We start from the raw sequence: 23,709 nt of genomic DNA on the forward strand, positions 1-23,709 counted from the left end.
GATTTCAGTTTCATCTACTACTACTGGTCTCTTGATTTTTCTGATTTTTTGAGCCAATTTTGGAAATTTATTTTTCTTAGAAAATGCTCCGTTTCACTTGATTTTTTCCCCCCAAATATTGGTATGAAGTTGTACATAGGATTTTTTTATATTTCTCTTTTATTCGTCAGTGTTGTTTATTTGTAATGTGTCTTCTTTTTTCTCCGTGTTATTTGCCAACTATTTTCTTGGGCTTTTCAGAGAACTTGCTTTTGATTTTTTTGAAATGCAAATTATCAATAAATTTAAATTTGACTCATAATTAAGGACAGACTACTTTTATCCTCAGATTGGTATATATAATAGAGCTTAATTATAACATCAAGCACAAGCACTGTGAGGTATGTGGGAAAATGACTACTTGTTCTTTGCTGGTGGAATATAAATTATTATAGCTACTTTGGAAAGAAATTTTATGATATTTATTAAAATTTTAAGTGCACGTACCCCATGACTAAGTAGTTTGGGAACTTATCTTAGAAAAATGCATGTATTCACACACACTTACATACATACACACACAGAAAAATGTTTGCATTAAAGTTTGTAATAGCAAAAACTTGCAAATGGATTTATATATACATATGCATATCCTATATGTATAGAAATTCCTTAATAAACTGTGGCATATCTGTATGCTAGAAGATTATACAGGATTAAAAGTTTACTTTATAATTAAGGCATAGACATGGAAACATCACCACACTATAATTAATCTTTAAAACCAAGTTGTGTTACAACACTCATTAAAAATATACACATACCCATGTACACACCAGAACAATAGTATATTTTTAATGGAAACATGAATATGTATATACACATAAACACACACATATAATGTAAGTGTAAAAAAAGCTCAGTGAGGAAACATAAATTGATTACTGTGTTTTATCTCTGATGACTGTGGTGGTCAAAGAGCGTTTAGCTTTATGTTTGAATTAAATGGTAAAAATGTATTCATGTCATAACTGTTTAATTAAAATTTTAGGGCGTTCCCTGGCAGTCCAGTGGTTAGGACTTGGCGCTTTCACTGCCAGAACCCAGGTTTAATCCCTGGTTGGGGAACTAAGATCCCCATAAGCCATGCAGCACGACATAGATAGATAGATAGATAGATAGATAGATAGATAGATAGATAGATAGATAGATAGCACGGCCTAGAGAGACAGACAGACATAGATAAACAGATAAGTAGATAGATAAGTAGATAAAATTTTAAAAAATAAGTAGGTCTTAAAGTGTTTAAACCAAAAGTGCTTTTATTAAAAGATGTCCACAGGAGGAAGGGGATATGGGGATATATGTATAAATACAGCTGATTCACTTTGATGTACAGCAAAAACTGGCACAACAGTGTAAAGCAATTATATTCCAATAAGGAGCAATAAAGTATAAAAAAAAAGGTCCAAAAATTTGATAAGATTAATTACAGTCTGCCTGGGTATCCTGCATCGCTTGTATTTTTGTACCTTCTTTACAAGAGTTTAAGAAGTATAAGATGCTTCTTTTCCACAAGGAGAAGGCAGATATTTTATTAAAACTTGTTAGCTTATTCATGACATATATACTACTCTGTATTATTTTCCTGTAATCTCAGGAGTCAAATACTGTGTTTTCTTTAAAGAAATTATATAAATTAGATTGTTAGTATGTAAAATAAGGCCTTGCCTCCAGTATATGTTTTTCATATTATTAGGTGAGAAAACTTACTTTAGTATAAGTTATCCTTTACCACAGTGAAGGTTTTGTTGTTGTTGTTTAATTTTAAAAAAGAATGAGGAACGGGGTTTATCAACTACGGAGGGAGGGGAGAACTGAGTACAGTTCTTAAACAGGGAGGCTGTAAGTTATTTTGTTTTCATCATATATCTGAATTTACATGATCATAGCAGATAGATCAAGATCAAGTGGTTCTATTAAATTTTGCTTTAACCTAAAATGGCCTAGATACTGTGAATAGAAAGGAATGAATACTAGAGGCTGCCACACAGGAAGCCTACAAACATTTTCTGTTCTGATTACAAAGAATGAGAGACAAGCTGTAATCAGTGATCAGACAACACTGGCATTATGCTTCTGCCTCACCTATTATAAATGTTGTAGATGAATGTAAGCCAGATAACTGACTCTCTCAGTTTCCTTCTCCACTGACAGCTTAGATCAAGGAGATCAGGTGCTGCCACTGTGCCTGTATGGCATAGCCAGAGGTCGATGTGAACGTAAAAAGGCGAAAACCATATTGTGAAGAGGGAATGGGAGACAAGTAGGCAGTTATTCCACACTTTCTAGATGACGATCTTTCAGGTTAAAGCTTAAACTAGCATTTTAGTGAAGTCATAGATGTTCAACTTTTTCCTGAAACGTAGTTTTACTTTCTTAGTTTGTCTTTTTTTTTAAACCCTTGAGTTTAAAAGTAGCCTTTATATATCTTTATGATTAAAATCTGGGAAGCTATTTGTCTTTCTGTGCATTCTAAATAGTTTAGTATATTTTGTAAACTAAGAACATCATAGAACTTAAAATATTCTGAAGTAGCTGGAAGGACTCACACTGTTCTTAGACCTGGTGTTTTCTAATCTTCCTTCCCTTCAGTTTACTGCATTGCTATAAATTGCTGAGATTTATTTGGTCATTGGGCCAAATCTTATTGCTCTTACACGAGATCAAACTCAAGTAGTTATTTTACAACCTTTTGTTCAAATGCAGCACCTCTGAAACATACATAACCTAAATATTTACATTTCTACATAAAATTGATGCAAATAGGACTCTTCTTGGTGCAGGGCTTAGAATTCTGTTTTCAGAATGACTGAAAACATCTAATTTTCTGCTACTACAAGTTACAAGTATGAGAAGTCCATGGCTTACTGGTGATTTTTAAGCTCTAAAAAATGTTATGATGATTTCTCACATTTATTTAAAGAAGAACATTGGTTAAAAAGAAAAAATCCAAACTCTTAAGGATCATTTAGGCCTTGTGTTTAATTAGTTTAGGTTTTTGTTTACTTTGATAGATTTCTGAGAAATTAGATAGTCAGCATACTCCTCACCACTTGAAAAGAAGTCATTTTTTTTTTATTTCTAAAAGCTGATTTGTTTTGTTTCTTACAGTCAGTTTTCTCTTTATAGGCTCTAAAACAACAACAGCAAAAGAAGCAGCAGCAGCAGCAATGCAGACCAAGCATGTCTATCTCCTCCAACCAGCATCTCTCCCTGAAGACTGTCAAAGCAGCCAGTGACTCTGTACCTGCCAAACCTGGTAGGCAGACTGAGTGTCTTTTCTGTAAAAGTTTCTTTTTCCAGTATTTTTGTATACCAAATTCGTATACTATATCATTTATTTTTAACTTACTCTATTTATATAATCCTTATACTGCCAGATCGTCAGTAGAAATCCTTCTAGCGTAAAGGGGGAAAATTTATTCAGAGTAATCATACTGTTACTAAAAAATACATCATTGGGATTTGCATGTTAGAATAAGATCAATGGCTAACTTCCAGTATGTCTCACCTAATAACATTTGGAAGCCTCTAATTAGTAACCTTATAAAGCTGATGTTTCCAAGATGCTCACACTGAACTCTTCACCAATTCTCTCCTTTAAAAATAAAAGGTTTTCCTAAGAATTCATTATACATTTGAGTTTCCATTGAACATATCCACAGGCCTTTGGATTTGTTGTTGTTGTTTTGTTTTGAATTTAAACTGGTCTAGATACAGGCTTTGTATTTTATTACACAATTTAGTTTGATGCCAGCTGATTATATGGGTTTGCCAGATTTAAACTGTGTCTTGCAGAACTTCGCATTTTTGTTAGGAAGGAAATTTACCACCAGAAGCAAGTATAGTGTGCTGGGAGGAGGAAAGGGATTTTATTTTACTTTTTGACTCCTAATTCTCAGACTCAGAACACATTTGCAGGGTCCGTTTTCTCATACATAACTCCTTTCGTTAGCGTTGCGTGATTTAATCGTTCATTTGATTGTTTAGTTTCTGTCTATACCCTTAGGGTCACCAGTCTTTTATATATTTTTTCCCCTAGCAGTATGGGAAGGAAAGCAATCTGATGGACAGTCAACTAGCCCTCAAAACTCAAACTCTAGCTTTTCTTCTTCAGTTAAAGTGGAAAATCCTTTGCTAAGCCTGGGAAAGAAGTCATTCCAGAGGTCTGACAGGCTTCACACAAGTAAGTTAATTTACATCAGCTGCTTGGCTTGCTACTTCCTGTTCACCTTTGAGCTTTTGACTATTTTCATGTTCTTCCTATCCTGCCTATCAAATTTCATTTCAGTATAAGATCTATTATTAGCCATTTTGTGGTTTATTTCTCTTTCTGACAAAAGGTTTCTTTATCTAGCATTATGTACATTTTATCTCTGGGTACAAATAGGTAGAAGGGCTTATAATTAAACATGGCAAACTGAAACCCATTTCCTGCTTCTAAAATCCCACTGAAATGAGAATATGGAAATACAGAAGATTGGTGAAGAAAACAAGGAGACAACAGATGGACAGGCAATATTAACCAATTTTGAAAGATTAAAAACTGGATGGAGTTTTTCACAGAGCTGAGGAGCAGATGCCAGTAGTAAGCAAGACACCTAAGCCTGTAGAGTACCAGAAAGGTTTAAGAATTGGAGATAGCATGTATCATAGTAGAGAAAGATGAAGCATAGGGTTGAAACGAAGAACCTTCTTTGAAAGTTAATAAGCAGTTTGATGCCTCAGCCTAGCAGAAGACAGGAGGTTTATTTTGAGGTGAAATTAAACCATATAGACTTGAAATTCAGAGACAGTACACATAGCTGAGGACACATAATGAGGCAATATACTGGAATCAGGGAGATCAAGTAAAATACAAATACTGAATAGTGATCCTCCTGCTTGCTTGGTTTCCAGAATGTTAGTAGTGAGGTGTGTTTTTGCCTCCATTACTTTGTTCATCCTCCCCTCTTATGCTTCATCAGGAGATTGGGGGATGGTACCTAAAGAAATTGAATAGCCGCAGAAAAAAAATCTGCAGGCAAATTTGTAGATTCCCAACTAAAAGAGATCATCTTGATCATACGTCTGTGGAGCTCACCAGTCTACAAGACGTACCCAGGCACCCAAAATTTTCAGTCAACCTTTTTAGTGCCTTTCTTTCACTTGTGGTTACTAAGGATCATCTTTGAAGAAAACCTCTGTCAGGAGAGAATCTGAAATATAGACTCAGGAGAAGCAGGCAATTCAGGAAGGAGAAAACTTTAAACAAATAACTGTAAGAACTATAATATCCACAGAAAGAATGGATGATACTGCATCCATGAGAGGACAGGATACAGTTTTAAAAATTAGAAAATAAAGAGTTCCAGGATATTAAATAATATGGTAGCAGAAATTTAAAAATTGTAATAGAAATACTGAAAGAGGTGAAGAAATTTCCCACAACATAGGTCAAAGGAGAGGTTCAAAAGGAGAGAGAAGTAAGAAAGTAGAAACATCAGTCTGGGCTCTCCAATGTCTTAAATAGTAGGGAGTATCAGAAAGAAAGAACAGAAATTGAAAGGGTGGTAAATAAGAGAAATAATACAAGAAAATTCGGTAGAATTGAAAGCCACAGATTCCAGACTGAAAGTATATGATTTTTATCAACAAACATGAACATAAAGAAGCCTGTTCCGGACTTCCTAGGTGGCGCAGTGGTTAAGAATCTGCCTGCCAATGCAGGGGACACAGGTTTGAGCCCTGCTCTGGGAAGATTCCACATGCCACGGAGCAACTAAGCCCGTGCGCAACAACTATTGAGCCTGTGCTCTAGAGCCCGTGAGCCACAACTGTTGAGCCCATGTGCTGCAGCTGTTGAAGCCCTTGCACCTAGAGCCTGTGCTCCACAACAAGAGAAGCCACTACAATGAGGAGCCAGCGCACCACAATGAAGAGTAGCCCCCGCTCGCAGCAACTAGAGAAAGCCCATGTGCAGCAACGAAGACCCAACGCAGCCAATAAATAAATAAAATAAATTAATTTTTTAAAAAAAGGACTGTTTCAAGGTACATTCTTTTGAAATTTCAAAACACCTATGATGATGAGATGATTCCAGAAACGCCTCCAAAGAGAAAAAAGTACTTCACATATAAAGATTCAAGAATTGGGATGACAGACACCTCAGCAGCAACATAGAAGCTAAATGACAGTGCCGCAATGTCAACAAAATTCTAAAGGAAAGTTATTTTATATTCGAACTCTTTATATAATCCAGACCCTTCCAAACTATTAAGTGTGAGAATAGAATTAGTATTTGCAGACATGTTCTTTGTAAAAATCTGGTTTGAGTCTGTCTGCCTTAAACTGAATATGCCATTTGAGCATCATTTCCATTGCCAAAGATTAAAAATATTCATTTATTGGGACTTCCCTGGCGCTCCAGTGGTTAAGACTCCACACTTCCAAGGCAGGGGGCACGGGGTCAACCCCTGATCGTGGAACTAAGATTCCACATGCCGTGCAGCGCAGCCAAAAAATAAAATAAATAAAAATATTCATTTCTTAAACAAATAATTAAAGAAGGTATAGTAATATGCCAAGCACAGGTTTAGGGCCCAAGAGATGTGGTGATAAACAGAACAAAGTTTCTTCCTTATTGAGGCAATATTCTACTTAAATTCAGGTTAAAGTCACAATTTTAGAATCTTCATTGAATTGCAGTTGAAACATGGAGTTACAAAATTAAGAAAGTATAGGTCAAAAATTTCTGACTTTCATAACACAACTAGGGAAAATTATAAAAAAAGAAGGCATGGTGTATTTAAGTTTGACCTAATGGCCAAGAAGTAAATGAAAGTTCATCTTCTTTCATGCAAATAGGGTTATGTGAAAAATAAATGAGTTAATACATGTCAGTGTTTTAAAATGGTGCCTGACACTTAGGAAGCCCTATATAAATGCGTTTGTTGCTGCTGTCATTGATCATTATTGTTATAATTACTACTAATATTTCAGAATTTACAGAGACCTGCATTTTTGGAATAATGATAATGAATTTTGTGAGTGTACTGTAGTTATCTAACACAGAATTCTGTGTCGATTGGATTGAGCTTGTTAATCTGAAAAATAGTTCAGCCTTTTTCTCCCCTTTCTTTTTTGGCTGCTTTTTTAAAATGATTAATTAATTAATTAATTTATTTATTTATTGGCAGCATTGGGTCTTTGATGCTGCACCTGGGCTTTCTCTAGTTGCAGTGAGTGGGGGCTGCTCTTCATTGTGGTGCACAGGCTCATCATTGCGGTGGCTTCTCTCATTGCAGCACATGGGCTCTAGGCACATGGATTTCAGTAGTTGTGGCACACAGGCTCATTAGCTGTGATGCACAGGCTCAGTAGTTGTGGCACATGGGCTTAGTTGCTCTGCAGCATGTGGAATCTTCCTGCAGCAGGGATCGAACCCATGTCCCCTGCGTTGACAGGCAGATTCTTAACCGCTGCACCACCTAGGAAGTCCTGGGCTGCTTTTTTATTTTTATTCATTTATTTTTGCTGTGTTAGGTCTTTGTTGTTGGATATGGGCTTTCTCTAGTTGTGGTGAGTGGGGGCTACTCTTAGTTGCAGTGCACAGGCTTCTCATTGTGGTTGCTTCTTTTGTTGTGGAGCATGGGCTCCAGTAGTTGTGGTGCACAGGCTCAGTAGTTGTGGCTCACGGACTCTAGAGCACAGGCTCAGTAGTTGTAGTGCAGGGGTTTAGTTGCTCTGTGGCATGTGGGATCTTGCCCGACCAGGGATCGAACCAGTGTCCCCTAAATTGGCAGGCAAATTGTTAACCACTGAACCACCAGGGAAATCCCTGGACTGCTTTTGGTATGGCTAGATTTGTTAATAATTGGGAGAGATGTGTTGAAATCTCCTATCCGCGTGGTGGCTTTGTTCACTTCTCTCTGTTGTTTTATCAGTTTTCATTTCACATATTTTGAAGCTTAAAATCTTCCTGGTGGATTGACCCCCCTCCCCCCCCCCCCCCCACTTTTTTTTAACCTCATCAATCACTAAGTTTTTTACTTAAAGTGTATTTCATTTAATATTACTAGAGGTACACCAGTTTTCCTGTGGTTAGTTTTTGCCTGTTATGTTTTTACTTTGTTCATTTCTATGTCCTTTTACTTTAGGTATATCTCTTTACACAGCATATAGCTAGCTGAATTTTCTTTATTTTTAATTCAATATGTAGATTTTTTTTTTTTTTTGGTGAATTTTACCCATTTATATTTATTGTGATTGTTAATCTATTTGGACATGTTTATATAATCATACTTTTTTGTTGATCTTTGTCCCGATTTTTTGTTTCCCCTTTTTTTAATGAATAAAATTTTCTATGGCTTCACTCAACTTTTTTTTTTTTTTTTTTTTTAATTTTTATTGGAGGGACTTCCCTGGCAGTCCAGTGGTTAAGAATTCATACCTCCACTGCAGGGAGCTCATGTTCGATCCCTGGTTGGGGAACTGAGGTCCCACATGCCACTCAGTGCAGCCTAAATAAATAAATAAATAAATTCTTTTTTTTAAATTGGAGTATAGTTGATTTACAATGTTGTGTTAGTTTCAGTACATAGCAAAGTGATTAAGTTATACATATATATATTTCATTCTTTTTCAGATTCTTTTCTTATATAAGTTATCACAGAATATTGGGTAGAGTTCCCTGTGCTATATAGTAGGTCCTTGTTGGTTATCTATCTTATATATAGTAGTGTGCATGTGTTCATCCCAAGCTCCTGAGTTATCCCCCTCTGCCACATTTCCCCTTTGGTAACCATAAGTTTGTTTTAGATATCTATGATCCTGCTTCTGTTTTGTAAGTAAGTTCATTTGTATCTTTTTTTTAAATTAGATTCCACATATGATTGATATCTTATGAAACTTGTCTTAATCTTTCTGACTTACTTCACTTAGTATGATAATCTCTAGGTTCATCCATGTTGCTGCAAATGGCATTATTTCATTCTTTGTTATGGCTGAGTAGTATTCCATTGTATATATGTACCACATCGTCTTTATCCATCCCTCTGTCGATGGACATTTAGGTTGCTTCCATGTCTTGGCTGTTGTAAATAGTCCTACAGTGATGAATATTGGGGTGCATATATCCTTTTGGGTTATGGTTTTCTCCAGATATATGCCCAGGAGTGCAATTGCTGGAGCATATGGTAGTTTTTAAGTTTTTTAAGAAACCTCCATACTGTTCTCCATTGTGGTTGCACCAGTTTATATTCCCACCAACAGTATAGAAGTTCTGTTTTTCTTCTCTGAGTTCTGTGGCTTGAACTTCCAAAATGTTGTATAAAAATGGTGAGAGTGGACATCCTTGTCCTGTTCCTGACCTTAGAGGGAATGCTTTCAGTTTTTCACCATTGAGAATGATGTTAACTGTGGACTTGTCATATATGGCCTTTCTTATATTGAGGTAGGTTCCCTCTACCCCCTCTTTCTGGGGAGTTTTTATCATAAATGGGTGTCGAATTTTGTCAAAAGCTTTTTCTGCATCTATTGAGATGATCATATGGTTTTTATTCTTTAATTTGTTAATGTGATGTGTTCATTCCTGATTATTTTAGTCTCATCTTTACAATTACACTCTTTATTTCTTTAATCATATATAGCTAATTCTCTATTCTATATATGTGACATTTTCAGTGATAGCAGTACTTTTAGGTCTAAATCTTTTATTTCTGGTTACTGCTTACTCTCTGTCATAGTAGGATGCCTCCTGATTTGTCATGGTAATCTTTGTTAGGCAATGCTGGATTTTAATTTGTAGGAATCCTATGGGCCTAAGTTAAGGGGAATCCTTTCTTGTTAAGGGAGATAACTTTTGTTTATGCCAGGAAAGAGAGGTTACCCACATTCAGGAATGTATAAATTTATGCAGGTATTCCTAACTGTAGAATTTATGAGTCTTAGATTCCTATGCACCTTAAAATGTTGCTGTGTATTGTTAAATTTTCTTCTAATAAGATTATACTGATTTCAGCCCCACTAGCATTATTTGTAAGTGGTTTTTGCTTTTTTCGTGAATAGTCCCATCACTATATTGCAATATTTGCCATTTGATAGACAGAAAATATTCATCAGTTTAACTGGCATTTCTTTAAATATTAATACTTTAGCATCTGTTTTTGTTTAGGCAACTATGAATTACCTATTAATTTGCTCATTTTTCTCTTGGTGATATTTGTCTTTTTCATATTGATTTATAGATGCACAGTTATCAAGAAGAGTAGCCTTTTGGGACTTCCCTGGTGGTGCAGCAGTTAAGACACTGCCCTTCCTTCGCAGAGGGCACGAGTTTGATCCCTGGTTGGGGAACTAAGAGCCTGCCTGCTGAATGGTGCAGCAGGAAAAAAAAAAAAGAATAGTAACCTTTTGTCATGGCTTGCAAATATTTTTCCAAGTTAGCCTTTTTTTTTTTTTTTTTTGGTGCCATTTATGTTTTAAACTTTGTGTACTCACATCCATCAGAGTTTTGAAAGACTGAAACTTTCCTGTTGTGAACAGATTTCCTATAACTGCTAAGCTTTTCAATCATAACATATTTAGTGAATGCAAATAAAATTGATGAAAATAATTATCATGGGAAGGGAAAAAGAGCGTCAGTATGTTTTATATATAGATTTTAATTTTTCCATTTTTAGTCATTCTGTGTATGTGTTGTTTATTATATACTTCCCCAGTTCCATTTGGGAAATGATCAAGTCTCAAACATAAAATGTATTTTTGGTATGGCAAGAGATTTATTTTTGCAGACTTTATTCCATTTTTGCAGAGAAGATAACATATTATTTTATCCTTTATGAATGAACAAAACTTGCTTTATTTCTAAGACCCTTGAGTGTTACCTTCGTCACAGTGTGATATATTAAAGTACTTAAAACCATGGTTTTCTTTGCACTGCAGAGCAAGGTATAGTTTATATAGAAACAGAAATGTGAAGGAGACCCAGGTGACTCTTTTCCATGTTTTTATAGGGCAAATGAAGAGGACTAAATGTGCTGAAATTGATGTTGAGACACCAGACTCCATTCTGGTTAATACAAACCTACGAGCGCTAATCAACAAACACACCTTTTCAGTCCTTCCTGGAGATTGTCAACAGCGACTGCTTCTGCTACTTCCAGAGGTGGATCGACAGGTGTGTTCTTTCAGACGTATTAGCAATTTTATAACCCATCTGGGGCTTCCTTCAATCATCACCTTTAGAACTCCTTAAGACTTTTTAAATGGCTTTTGTGTGTACCTGTAAAGAAGTGGTATCAGAGATATTAAACAAGAAATAATATTTCTTAATAGGTTGGCCCTGTAAGGCTTATAAAGGAAAAGAACCCTCTTATAGAAATGTCAAGATTATGGAATAAAATTTGTCTAGCTATCATATTAGCATATAGACATCCACAGAATATAGTTTAAGAGGAAGAATAGTCTTAAAGACATTACACCAGATGGGGTTTTTGAATGGATTTTTTTATAGGATTAAGAATGTTAATTATTTTCATTCTTTTGTTAAATTTTTTCTAACACAAACATTTATTGCTTTAATAATAACTTCTTAAATCCGGTATAAGTTGTACTCCTTAAAAAAATAAAAAAGTACCTAGGAGGAATACCAAAGGTTTGGAAGAGTCTAGGCAGGGACCAGAAATAAGGGAAAGGTCTAAGACTTAGGCTTTCATCAAGGAAGGAGTGACTAGCAAATCACTCCCCCTTTTGATCTTCTGTTTCCTTCTCTGCAAAAGGATCATTATAATTTTGTAAGGCTTGTTCAGTTTTGAGGTTTTTTTTTTTTAATTAATGATTATTTCAAAGTACCTACTATGTTCTAATTAATGTTAGGTACTCCACTTTTTTCTGATCATTTTGAAAACATGATGAGAGAGTTGTTTTCCTTGATTTACAGTAAGAAAACTAGATATATTCCCTAGTTTATAGTAAAGCCAAATCATCTTTCTACTAGACTTTATCGATATCAATTTCATATTGCTTTGAATCAGCACGTGTGAAAGGTCAGATTCCATTTCTGGGGAGTCCAGATAAGTCAGGTATACTACCAGCAGTGGGGACAAAGAAGTAAAACTGGTCCTTCCCAGCTACTGCTCTCCCCACCACCTTAATACTTCATGGAGAAATTACAGCTTTTGGGATGCCCAGTTCTAGGTTAGAACAAGTTAGGAGACTGAAGTTTTGGCAGAGTTTTTAGAGAGCTTTTCTTCTTTCTAAGGATTGCTCTCCTCTCTTTTAAAGACTCAGTTTTTTAGATTGGAACTAATAACACAAGACCTGACAGAAGGTATATCTATAGAACTCTAGTGTGGGTTCCTCAGAACTGTCTTTTGACAATTGCCCTTATCTTGTCTTAGAAGGAGGATTGCCACATGTAATTTTAGAATTAAAAGGGACCTGAAAACTTACCCAGCTTCCTGTTGAGTGCAGTCCTGTGGGGTATTCTTAATAGGAGGCTACTTGCCTGTCTTTTTCAGTTACTATGGTGGGAGGATACAATAATCTGAGAATCGGGGGTATGGAGTTATTAGTGAAACTGTTAGTGAATTTAATAGTGGAATTCTGCTTCATTGTCAGATGAAATTTGGAGCTTATCAAAAATTCTGTTTATTACTAGCATGAAACATTGGAAACCATATTTCAGTGTATGGAATACCCAAAAATGAACAGCAGAAAAACGTTATTTAGACCAGAGAAAGGAATAACGGAGGGGCATGGATTAAAATACCTCTCTTCAGATTCCATATAGATGAAGGCCTATCTGTGGAAGACAGAAACTTCTTAAACAGTTGGAGTTATTGAATTGTAGAATGGATTGATTTGTTTTGGAGAAACTTGCACCACACTGGAATATTCAAGGAGATGTTGGATGACCTGTTCTTATAGGGAGGCCTGTTACTCCTTTGTCGAATCTATAGAGTGCAAATCAGCAGTCAGCAAACTATAGCCCGCAGGCTAATTTCAGCCCACTGCCTGTTTTTGTAAATAAAATTTTACTGGAATTCAGCCACTCCCATTAGTTTCTACATATTAGTTACAGCTAGTTTCTGCTACAGTGGCAGAGTTGAGTTTTTGCAACAGAGGCTAGATGGCCTATTTGTAGTCTGTCTCTTAACAGAAGAAGTTTACCAATTTCTGCTCTAGAGCCAGGAGAAAATAATATTGGCCCAGATAGGTTTAGAAAATAGTTGGTTGAGTTCCTTAATCCCTAGGATGTCCAAATTATAATTACCTAAATTTTCTTCAGAAAATTGTTTAACTTTAAACTTAGTCTTTTAATCCATCTAGAATATTTTTATATTGCTCTTTAATTGTGGTTCAGCTTTATTTTCTACTGACTAGATGGCCAGTTGTTCCAGCACTACGTATTTATGTAACCATCTTTTTCTCTCAGTTTGAAATACCATCTTTGTTATGTATTCTTTCATTTACATGCAGTATATGTTTATAGGCACTCTTTCACTCATTTCTTTGTTCACTCTAATGCTAGTAATAATTGTTTTGATTGCAGGGGCTTTGTGTGGTGTGTTTAATAGTTGGAAAAGCAATTCCCCCCTCTCAGTTTTTCATATTAAATTTTTCCCATATGAATTTTAAGATCATTTTATTAATGAAAAATCTGCATAGGGATTATGGTAGGAATCTAGATATTAACTTTGGAGTAATGGCAGTTAATAAAATCTCTAATGCAAAGAAGAATCTTAAAAACTTTTGGCAAGATATCACAAATCAAGTCAATAGACAGATAGATTGGAGGAAATATCTTTAAATTATGTGACTGTTTTGCTGTGAATAGCAGCCTCATAGAGGGATGAGCAGATGATGGGGATTGGCGTTTCACTAGAGTGCAGGTCTAAATACTCAATAAACATACTACAGGATACACAAAACTCTGGTAGCCAGGATGAAGGAAATTTTAATCATTTCAAACTCATTAATAGGTAAAAATTAAATAGCATGTTAATATCTCTTGTTCGCATGATGAGGAGTATGCTCTTATATTTCAAGTAGAAATGTGAATTGTTTTAGCCTTTTTGGAAAATTAACAATCTTTAGTTATACACACACACACACACACACACACACACAAATATTTCTTTGCTTTCAGATCTTATCCCATAGGGAAAAAAAGCACTAGTATGTTCATCTTTGCTGGAATGCCCATTGCTGCTTTGTTGATTGTGGGAAAACACTGGAAACAAAGTATATGTTTATAATTAGGAAATTGGTAAATGAATTGAGGGACATTCATACAATGAAACAATCTACAGCTATTATAAAGGAACTGAAACTATGCCAGTTGACTTAGCCAGACTTCCACATTGTATTATATGAGAAAAGTAAGTTTCAGAGTAGTGTATGTAACTTGGTCACAGTTTTGTAAAAACAAATAATGAACCTCTCAGAAAAAACCTTTTATATGTGTATGTATTTGTTTGCAGATGATTCTTTGAGTGTAAATAATGGGGAATGGAATTGAGAGGAGAGGAAGAGGGGAGGAGAGGTTTAAACATGAAAGAAATGTTTTAGAAAAAAAGTAATATTACATTATAAAATAGAAGTGTCCATAGTAAGCAGCAGGGTATGATACAGTCATGTTTCTCTAAAATTTGATGTACACATATTCTTTTCTAAAAGGACAGGAACATCAAATTCCACATGATACGTTCAGTTTTCTTTCTAAGATTTCTGTGGGTTATTCTTTGACCCAGGTTGGTCCAGATGGTCTGATGAAGTTAAATGGCTCAGCCCTTAATAATGAGTTCTTCACTTCAGCAGCCCAAGGCTGGAAGGAAAGACTTTCAGAAGGTAAGTGTTCAACTTTATGTGTCTCCTAGGATGTATATGCACTTGGGTGGCATACTGGCATCTCTGAGCCTCCATGGGTATTTGCCCAGTTTTGGAAGGCAAAGTCAGGACATTTCAAAGGGTAGAACTTGCCATTCTATGTGAAACACATTGCTAGATTTTATCTAGAGCATGTAACCAGGTTTGGCTCCAGATGGAGTTCAGCAACATGTTTCTTTAAGGGTTTATTGTGTTGTGTTTTGTTACATGTATATAGGTATGTATGTATGTATTTTTGGCTGTGTTGGGTCTTTGTTGCTGCGCACAGGCTTTCGATAGTTGTGGTAAGCTGGGGCTACTCTTCATTGCGGTCCACAGGCTTCTTATTGCAGTGGCTTCTCTTGTTGTGGAGCACAAGCTCTAGACATGCTGGCTTCAGTAGTTACGGCACGTGGCCTCAGTAGTTGTGGCACGTCGGCTTAGTTGCTCTGCGGCATGTGGGATCTTCCTGGACTGGTCACGGGGATCGAACCCGTGATCCCTGCATTGGCAGGCGGATTCTTAACCACTGCACCACCAGGGAAGTCCACTTTAAAGGTTTAAAATCACCTGGGAAACTAAAAAACAAAAAATACAGATTTTTAGGCCCTGTTCCTAAAGAGTCTGTTTCATTAATTCTAGCTTAATGCCTAGCAATTGAAATTTTAATAAGCAGAATATAGAATTGGAGTTACTTTATGATGCTATGAATCATGGTTTGGTAAGCAGTGAGATAATGTCTTTCTTACTGCCCAGTCTCAATGAAACTAACAGTAAAAAGAATCACTAGGAACTTTTTAAAAAACTACTTTATTGAGAACTGTTTCACATACTATATAAAATTCACCCATTTGAAGTGTACAGTTGAGTTGGCAGCCAGAGTATATTTTAACAAATACAGATTATGACCAAGAGTTGCTAACTGTGGTCACTGGTTTGCCATGTATGCCATGTTTCTAATTCTGATCTAACAAATTTACAGAGAGCAAATTATAAAGCATAAAAAAGTGATTGATTGACTGCATTTGCAGAGCGTGTGGTATTTTGGTCACTATTAGCAGTTCTTAACCCTGACTGCTCACTATAATCACTTGTGGTATTTTTTAAAAATGCTGACATCTGGGCCCCCGTCTCAATGATTTTGTTTTGCCTGAGCTTCAGTGGGTTTTTTTTTAATATCTATATTTTTCACTGTAGTTACTGACTTTTCCCTTCCTATTTTTCTTTTTAGGACACTTTATGTGTAGAAGGGTCTCTTACTGATTACTTTTGACCTTTTTCTTTCTTAAAGATTTCCTTGAGCAGTGACTCGCTTTCGCTTTTGCTTTTTCTTAAAAATTTATTTTATTTATTGGCTGCGTTGGGTCTTTGTTGCTGCACGTGGACTTTCTCTAGTTGTGGCAAGCGGGGGTGCTCTTCATTGTGGTGCGCGGGCTTCTCATTGCAGTGGCTTCTCTTGTTGCAGAGCAGCACAGTCTCTAGGTGTGCAGGCTTCAGTAGTTGCAGAACACGGGCTCAATAGTTGTGGCTCACAGGCTCTAGAGTGCAGGCTCAGTAGTTGTGGCACATGGGCTTGGTTGCTCCTCAGCATGTGGGATCTTCCTGGACCAGGACTCGAACCCTTGTTCCCTGCTTTGGTTAGGTGAATTCTTAACCACCGCGCCACCAGGGAAGCCGCCCCCCCCCCCCCTTTTTTCTGAAAGAGTCAAAATCACATAAGCACTTTAAAACATACCTGTTACCAGTACCTTTCTTTAAGAATAATTTGGATTTATGTTCCCTACTCCCCAACTTTTGAAAGTAAATATTATCAACAGTGATACCTTGATTATTTCTTTAATATTTATTTATTTATTCTGTTTCGCTGGATGTTAGTTGCAGCAGGCGGGCTCCTTAGTTGTGGCATGCAAACTCCTAGTTGCAGAATCCATGTGGGATCTAGTTCCCTAACAAGGGATCAGACCTGGGCCCCCTGCATTGGGAGCACAGAATCACCAGGGAAGTCCCAATACCTTGTTTATTGTGTTACATTTTTTTGCCTTTGAACAGTCACTGCTGTACTTATAGTCATGTGATCATATTTTATGAAAAGCAAAAACTTTGAACACTGACACATGTGAACAGAATTCAGTACTGTTTATTCCTCATTCTGTCAGACACAGTAGACACAACCAAAAAGCAGAAATTCAGAAGTTCTGGGTTGGATTCTGATGGCCAAATCCCTCTTCTCCCACTCATATGCCTAGGGCTGTAATATCCACTGTCCTCTAGCACTTTTCCTTTCCCTCTTCTTAGCCCCAGGAGGTCTTAAACTTCAAATCTGCCATTTCCACTTCTTATTCTCTAATGTCCTTGGTATTAGAGGATAAAAGGGAACAGCCTGTCTGAGTCACAGATTTGAAGATTGGCCAGCCAAACACATTCATTGTTCTCTACTGATGGAGTGGGAAGGATTGAGGTGTGGTTGGTAGTTTTGAAAATAAATGGCATATTCAGAGCAGCTGGGTCTTTGGCATATTGAGTGTCTTGTTGCTAGGGCACTAGGCTCTTACAATTTCTGGAGCAATTACAAAACTGATAACTCCAAAATAACTCCCTACTTTTCTTTTTTTTTCTTTCGGCCAAGCTGTGTAGCTTGTGGGATCTTAATTCCCTGACCAGGGATTAAACCTGGGCTCTTAGGCAGTGAAAGCACGGAGTCCTGACCACTGGGCTGCCACGGAATTTCCAACTCCCTGCCTCTTTACTGGAACCTCAAATGCCTTTAAGCAGGGCCATAGCTCTTCATTATGCTGTTAGAGCTAAAAGGCCTAAAATACAAGTTGCCTTGGAGAAACAGAACTTTTTAATAATAAAATGTCTAGTGGCAGGATTTCCCTGGTGGCACAGTGGTTAAGAATCCACCTGCCAATGCAGGGGACACAGGTTCAATCCTTGGGCCAGGAAGATCCCACATGCCGCAGAGCAGCTAAGCCTTTGCGGTACTGCTACTAAGCCTGTGCTCTAGAGCCCTCGAGCCACAACGACTGAGCCTGCGTGCTACAGCTACTGAAGCCCGTGCACCTAGAGCCTGTGCTCCACAGCAAGAGAAGCCCGAAGCCCGCGCACCACAGCAGAGTAGCCCCCACTCGCCTCAGCTAGAGAAAGCCCACGTGCAGCAACAAAGACCCAACACAGCCAAAAATAAATATTAATAAATAAATCTTTTTAAGAAAATGTTCAGTGGCATTATTTACTGAAAGCATATGACTTTTTCCAGTGGAAAAGAAATTACAAACTCAAGGTTTGTAAGAAATCTGTAGGGAATGTGATATTTGAAGCAGGAGGGAGGTTGCTACAAGGAAAGCCCAGAGAAAAGACCCAGTTAACTTCAGCTGAGTACTGAAGACTACATGGAGTGGTATGCAAGGATTTTTATTTCACCTGATGGCACTTAGGTAGTTTTTCCTTATAGTGAGGAATTGGGGGAAATTTCTGTTACTTTCACTTGATAGTATTCTGACTCCTGCATGAGTCCATCATGATTTACAGATAGTTGAAAGTTGCAAATAGTGTATTTCTATTCTTTTTTTTTTTTTTTTTTTTTCGGGTACATTACAGGTGAGTTTACACCTGAGATGCAGGTGAGAATTCGACAAGAAATTGAGAAGGAGAAAAAAGTAGAGCCATGGAAAGAGCAATTCTTTGAAAGCTACTATGGTCAGAGGTAAATATCAAGAGAGGTTCTGTAAACCAAATGTTAATTCCTATACATATGTCATGTGGTGCTTCATCTTATTACCTTTCCAGAAAATCTAGTCTGCAGTTTCCTTCAATTTTTTTCACTAGTTCTTTTTTACCAAGAAAATTTTTTCTTCTTATGAATCTTAAGTACACAGAATTGGATTACTCATCATCCTTGACTCTTAATACATTACCATGGTAGATGATATGGTTTCTTTAAAGAAAAAAAAAAGATTTTATTATCTTGAGTTAGAGTCCTTTCTTTGAATAGATTTATTTGTTTTTCTTCCAGTGACGTTATAATATATAAGAATGTTGAAGTTCTATACATTTTTTAATTGTAGTCAGTTATCCCACAATAGGATAACTTATCCACATCACTGAGGAATCCTATAATATGGTCCATTATACGCAACGTGTAATTAACTAGCCTTTCTTCTGTAGAAGGCACTCTGGGAGATACACACAGCTGAATCAACATACAGACCCTTCTCTCAAGAGCCTACAGTCTGAGTCAGCTTTTTTCCTAACCAAAAATCTTAAAATCTTAATGGAGGGATTTCCCTTGTGGTCCAGTGGTTAGGACTCCACACTTTCACTGCTGTTGCCCAGGTTCAATCCCTGGTCCGAGAACTAAGATCCCGCAAGCTGAGCAGCGTAGCCAAAAAAAAAAAATCTTAATGGGGACATGTAAATAGATGACAGTGGAGCTGTATTGTTTGAAATAGAATGGAACACCCAGAGTCTTAACTGTCTGTTAGTCTGACTTCCTTCCTTATGGCTACCTAATGGCAGCTTTAAGGATACTCCATAATCATAGCTTGAGAACGAATGGCTCTTTTCCTTATCTCCATATAGTGTTCATTGATCCCTTTCATAGTCATTTTAGAAGTGATTCTTAATGAGATGAAGAGCCCCCACACTGATTTTTCTACCTTCTTGGTGTGAGCTTTGAGCTTTTCTATAGAAATGAGGGTGAATACATTTAGACCATTATTACAGGTAGCAGTTATTCCATAAATATTATTTGTTCCCTCCTTATCAGGCAGATGGAGCATTATAGCCATTCTTGGGTCTTTCTGTTTTTAGCTATTACTTTTTGCCAGCTTTTTGAAAGGACTGTATTTGATTATTGTCAGAATTTGCCCTTAGTCATTCCATCTCAGGGGTATAGTACTGATATAATACTCACCGAAGAGGGCAATCTTGTTTTTGCTTGTTGTAGGAGGAGTCTCTAGTGACCCCTTTGGGGCTAGGGCCTTCACTCCCAGGATAGCTCAGAGGCACTCCATCTCAGAATTTTAGAGCTATGCCAAGTGAAATTTAAACAGGCTTTCCAAAGACTGAGAGTTCCTGTTTTCAGCCTGTAGTGAATATCGACAGCCAGCTCTCCTACTGTCTCCTCTGGGTCCCTTAGATTTCTTGGGCCAGCCTTTCTAGAGGTGCTGCAGAGCAGAGCTGATCACAGTCCCAACCCGCAATCCCAGGATACATGGATCTTTTATCTTCTTTCACTTCTGTATGGGTAGTCTGTGATGCATGCCTCTAGACAATGTATCCCCTTTGTAGGCAGAAGTAATAATAATTAACAATGCATTGAACTTTTATTGTATGCTAGGTACTATTCCAAGTACTTTGCATGCATTAATTTAATTACTCATCATAGCAACACTGTGAAGTGATTAGCCTCAGTGTAGAATTAAAGAAACTGAGATGCAGGAGGCTAGTCACTACCTTAATTATTACATGGATAGTAGGTATCAGAGCCAGGATTTGAATCCAGGCACTCTGGCTCCAGGCCCTTCACTAATAGTGAAGATAATACAGGAAAATTACCTACTTAGTGTCACAGTTTCTTCTAGGCATTGCCATACACTGTTATCTCATAATATATTCAACAGCATAGGTCATTTCTCAGCTACAATATTTCTTTCCTCCACCTTTTAGCTCTGGCCTAAGCCTTGAAGATTCAAAGAAATTGACAGCTTCACCCAATGATCCCAAAGTAAAGAAAACCCCAGCTGAGCAACCAAAATCCACGCTTCCTTCAGAGGCCTCTCCTGTCAGTGTAGTCCCAATAATTCCCCAGTTAGAGTCTAAAGAAGAAGTACTGCCATCACCAGTCAGAAAAGAAGAGCATGAAGGCCAAGATAAGATGCAGCTAAACTCCAGATCCACAGAGCCTCTACTTTCCTCAGCTACCAATACAAATGACCTTAGCAGTGTTGCTCCCATTAAGTGCCCAAAGGATGAGGCTGTCTTGGAGCAAAAGCCAGTTGCCTCTGCTGAACAGGAGTCTGAGAAAGAGAATCATCTCACTACAACTTCAGATTTTAACAAAAATGAAAGCCAAGAAGCTTTAGTTACATCCCTGAGCAAACCCAAGAGTTCTGGGGTAGCAGCAACAGTAATGAAGCCCATAGTAGAAGCAGGTCTACAGGAGACCACTATGAAAGAGCCTCCATCGACTCTGGCTGATCACAGCCCAGAAAGCCTCAAGAGGAAATCATCTCTCACCCAAGAAGAGGCCCCTACAAGCTGGGAGAAAAGGCCACGCATCATTGAGAATCGCCAGCACCAGCAGCCATTTCAAGTCTCCCCACAGCCCTTTCTCAGTAGAGGGGACAGGTTCCAGGTGCGGAAAGTACCACCTCTCAAGGTAAGAAAGCAGGAAGAATTGAAAAAGAGAGATGGTCTGAACACTAAATTTTTGGTTGTACCTACTAAATTTCAAGTATTTGTAGTATTTCTTAATGCAGAAGCAGTTGTATATATTTGATATGCATGTAACTGTGGTCATACATGAGTGAATTATTAAGAAACAGGCATTTAGAACTGTATCCTTATAGATCTTTATTAGAGTTTGAGTACTTATTCAAATATCTGAATATCTAATGTAATCCACCTCCAGCCGCCACCACCCACCCCCACCCCCCCCACCCCGTTGGCTACTCTTGTATTTTAAGATAGTTTTGGGGAAAATTGTGTCTCATGTAACAAAATAATAAATATAATAATAAACAGGAGAAGGTCATTGATGTGATTAAGAGATCATATCTTTGTATCAAGAGCCATAATATTTAACATATTATTGACTGGAGACATATTATGGCCACACGCTTTAGTTTCTGCAAGAATCCCCCAGTCAATAATACATTAAATGTACCTTGGCCCTTTTCTTGTTGCCGTAACAGATTTGATGTTCTGAGGGTCTGGAACTACCTTTTAGTTCCATTCTTTTAAAGGAAATGTGTGTGGCTACTGTGAGTCATCACTGGTCACTTGAGGGACCTTAGTAAGATGGAATAGCCTTGCTAAGCTCTGCTGCTTAGGATATGTGTTTTAGCCCTGTACTGCTGCATATCAGATCTTTTAAATTTCTATAACACTGTCACTCCTTAGTGTGTACTTGGGTGTGTGCCTAATATCAGTTTGCAGTTCACTTTCATTTCATTAATAGTACTTATTGATTTAATACATTTTATTAATAGTATTTATTAGTAATATTATGTCTACTATGAACCCCAGCATTGGGTATTATTCATTCACATTAGAATATAAGTTACCAAAAAAAGCCAAATAGAAATACTTTTTTCCCTTTTTTATTTAATTTAGACAAACCAGAGTCCTACCTGGAAATACTTGGAAGCACTCAGTTACTAGTGCTTGACCTGTTTCATGCACTGTGAGACTTTTCTCTCTCATTTTGCTTCTTATCACTAATAGTATGATGTTTTTCATTACTTTTTAATTTTAAGATTTGTGGTTTCAGCACTCAGGAATCTCTCCTTTTTTTCTTTCTTTTTTTTTTGATATTTTTCTACCATTAGTATACACTATCATGCTTTGCTAGAGATTCTGATTTTTATGGTATTCACTTTTATTATTCTTATAAAAATATGAGAAACCTTTCTTTAATGCATGTCAATTAGAACTCATCTGTAGACCTGAGAGCTGAGTTACGGTTTAGGATTTACTTTATATAAATGACACTGGGTAAGAACCATCATTTCTATTTCCTCATCTTTTTGCTTTCCGCTAATCCAGTGAGGCTCTACACTGAAAACTTAAATCCATTGTGACCAAGTTAATGTTATTTAACTTTTTTCCTTTCTTTTATTTCTCCTTCTTCATTTCCCCAAAAACTTTCTACCAGAAGTTGTTTTAGTAACTCTTACCTTAGGCCCTATCTCAAATCCCCCTTTCTTAGATAAAGCTTAATGTAATTTATAACAGAACAAAATCTTTTATTAAAGAAAACTTCAAGTAGAAAAACAAAATTTGAATTTTATAAATGTTATGTATATGCATATAAAATTATATATGCACATATATCTATTCTATATATGCATATCTGTAGTATAAAATAAAATGTATACATATATATGTATATGTAGAGATAGAAAACTCAAACGCACATTATGTATTTTCCATTCAGTACACAGCTGTAATAGAAAGAATCTAACTCCTTTGCTATACTCCAGTGGGGGCGGTTCTCGGTCAGTTAGGTTGTTGAGTTGTTTTCAGTGCCTAGAAACCTTGTGTGGCTTTTATACTCCAAAAAATAAAGTGTAACTTCTCATTTATTCTACATAAACAGGTCACAGAACCAGTTACATAGATAACTGAAAATTATCATTTTTAAGCATTAAAACTTTTTATTTTAACCACTTTTAAGGATTGTCCTTGTTTAACCAACATGTTATAAATAATTTTCAATCATTATGATAGATATCATTTGTTGTGCTGGGATATGTTGTTATTCTCAAGATTATTCTGACGTAAGGTTGTTTGTTCCCTATGTGTGAGTCCCCTACACAACTGTGCTTTTTACTTTCTTGTTTTTAATTTTCTAGTTTTATCTGTCGTCCCCCCCGTTGTCTCTTCTAGGTGGTATTACCAAGGGGCAACAGTTGCTTCTTTCTTACTCTGGGCAGCTTCTAAAATACTGTGTGCAGTGGGTGTAAAATAGATTTCAGGTTTAAGAGAGAGACTGAGTATATCTCATGATGCAGAATATGTGGGTTTTGTGGCAAGTGTTACACAATCCCACAGGTCTAACTTCTGAATGACAGAGAATTTTTCAGGACTGCT

General features: G+C 36.8%; 1 protein-coding gene across 7 annotated transcripts in view; it reads left to right on the forward strand.

The window, feature by feature from the left end:
- Positions 1 to 23,709, forward strand: part of ASXL2 (ASXL transcriptional regulator 2) — a 147,173-nt gene that overhangs the window by 111,596 nt on the left and 11,868 nt on the right. For 5 of the 7 annotated variants that reach the window (XM_057741182.1, XM_057741187.1, XM_057741184.1 and 2 more), the window contains 6 exons: positions 3,172 to 3,301; positions 4,085 to 4,228; positions 11,037 to 11,200; positions 14,778 to 14,874; positions 18,493 to 18,598; positions 20,563 to 21,274. In XM_057741182.1, coding sequence (XP_057597165.1) covers positions 3,172 to 3,301; positions 4,085 to 4,228; positions 11,037 to 11,200; positions 14,778 to 14,874; positions 18,493 to 18,598; positions 20,563 to 21,274 — 1,353 coding nt within the window. The remainder of the gene's footprint in view (positions 1 to 3,171; positions 3,302 to 4,084; positions 4,229 to 11,036; positions 11,201 to 14,777; positions 14,875 to 18,492; positions 18,599 to 20,562; positions 21,275 to 23,709) is intronic. The other 2 variants (XM_057741183.1, XM_057741186.1) reach the window with 2 other exon arrangements.

The sequence above is a fragment of the Hippopotamus amphibius genome, chromosome 7 (genome assembly GCF_030028045.1).
Source record: "Hippopotamus amphibius kiboko isolate mHipAmp2 chromosome 7, mHipAmp2.hap2, whole genome shotgun sequence".
In the NCBI taxonomy this organism is placed as follows: Eukaryota; Metazoa; Chordata; class Mammalia; order Artiodactyla; family Hippopotamidae; genus Hippopotamus; species Hippopotamus amphibius.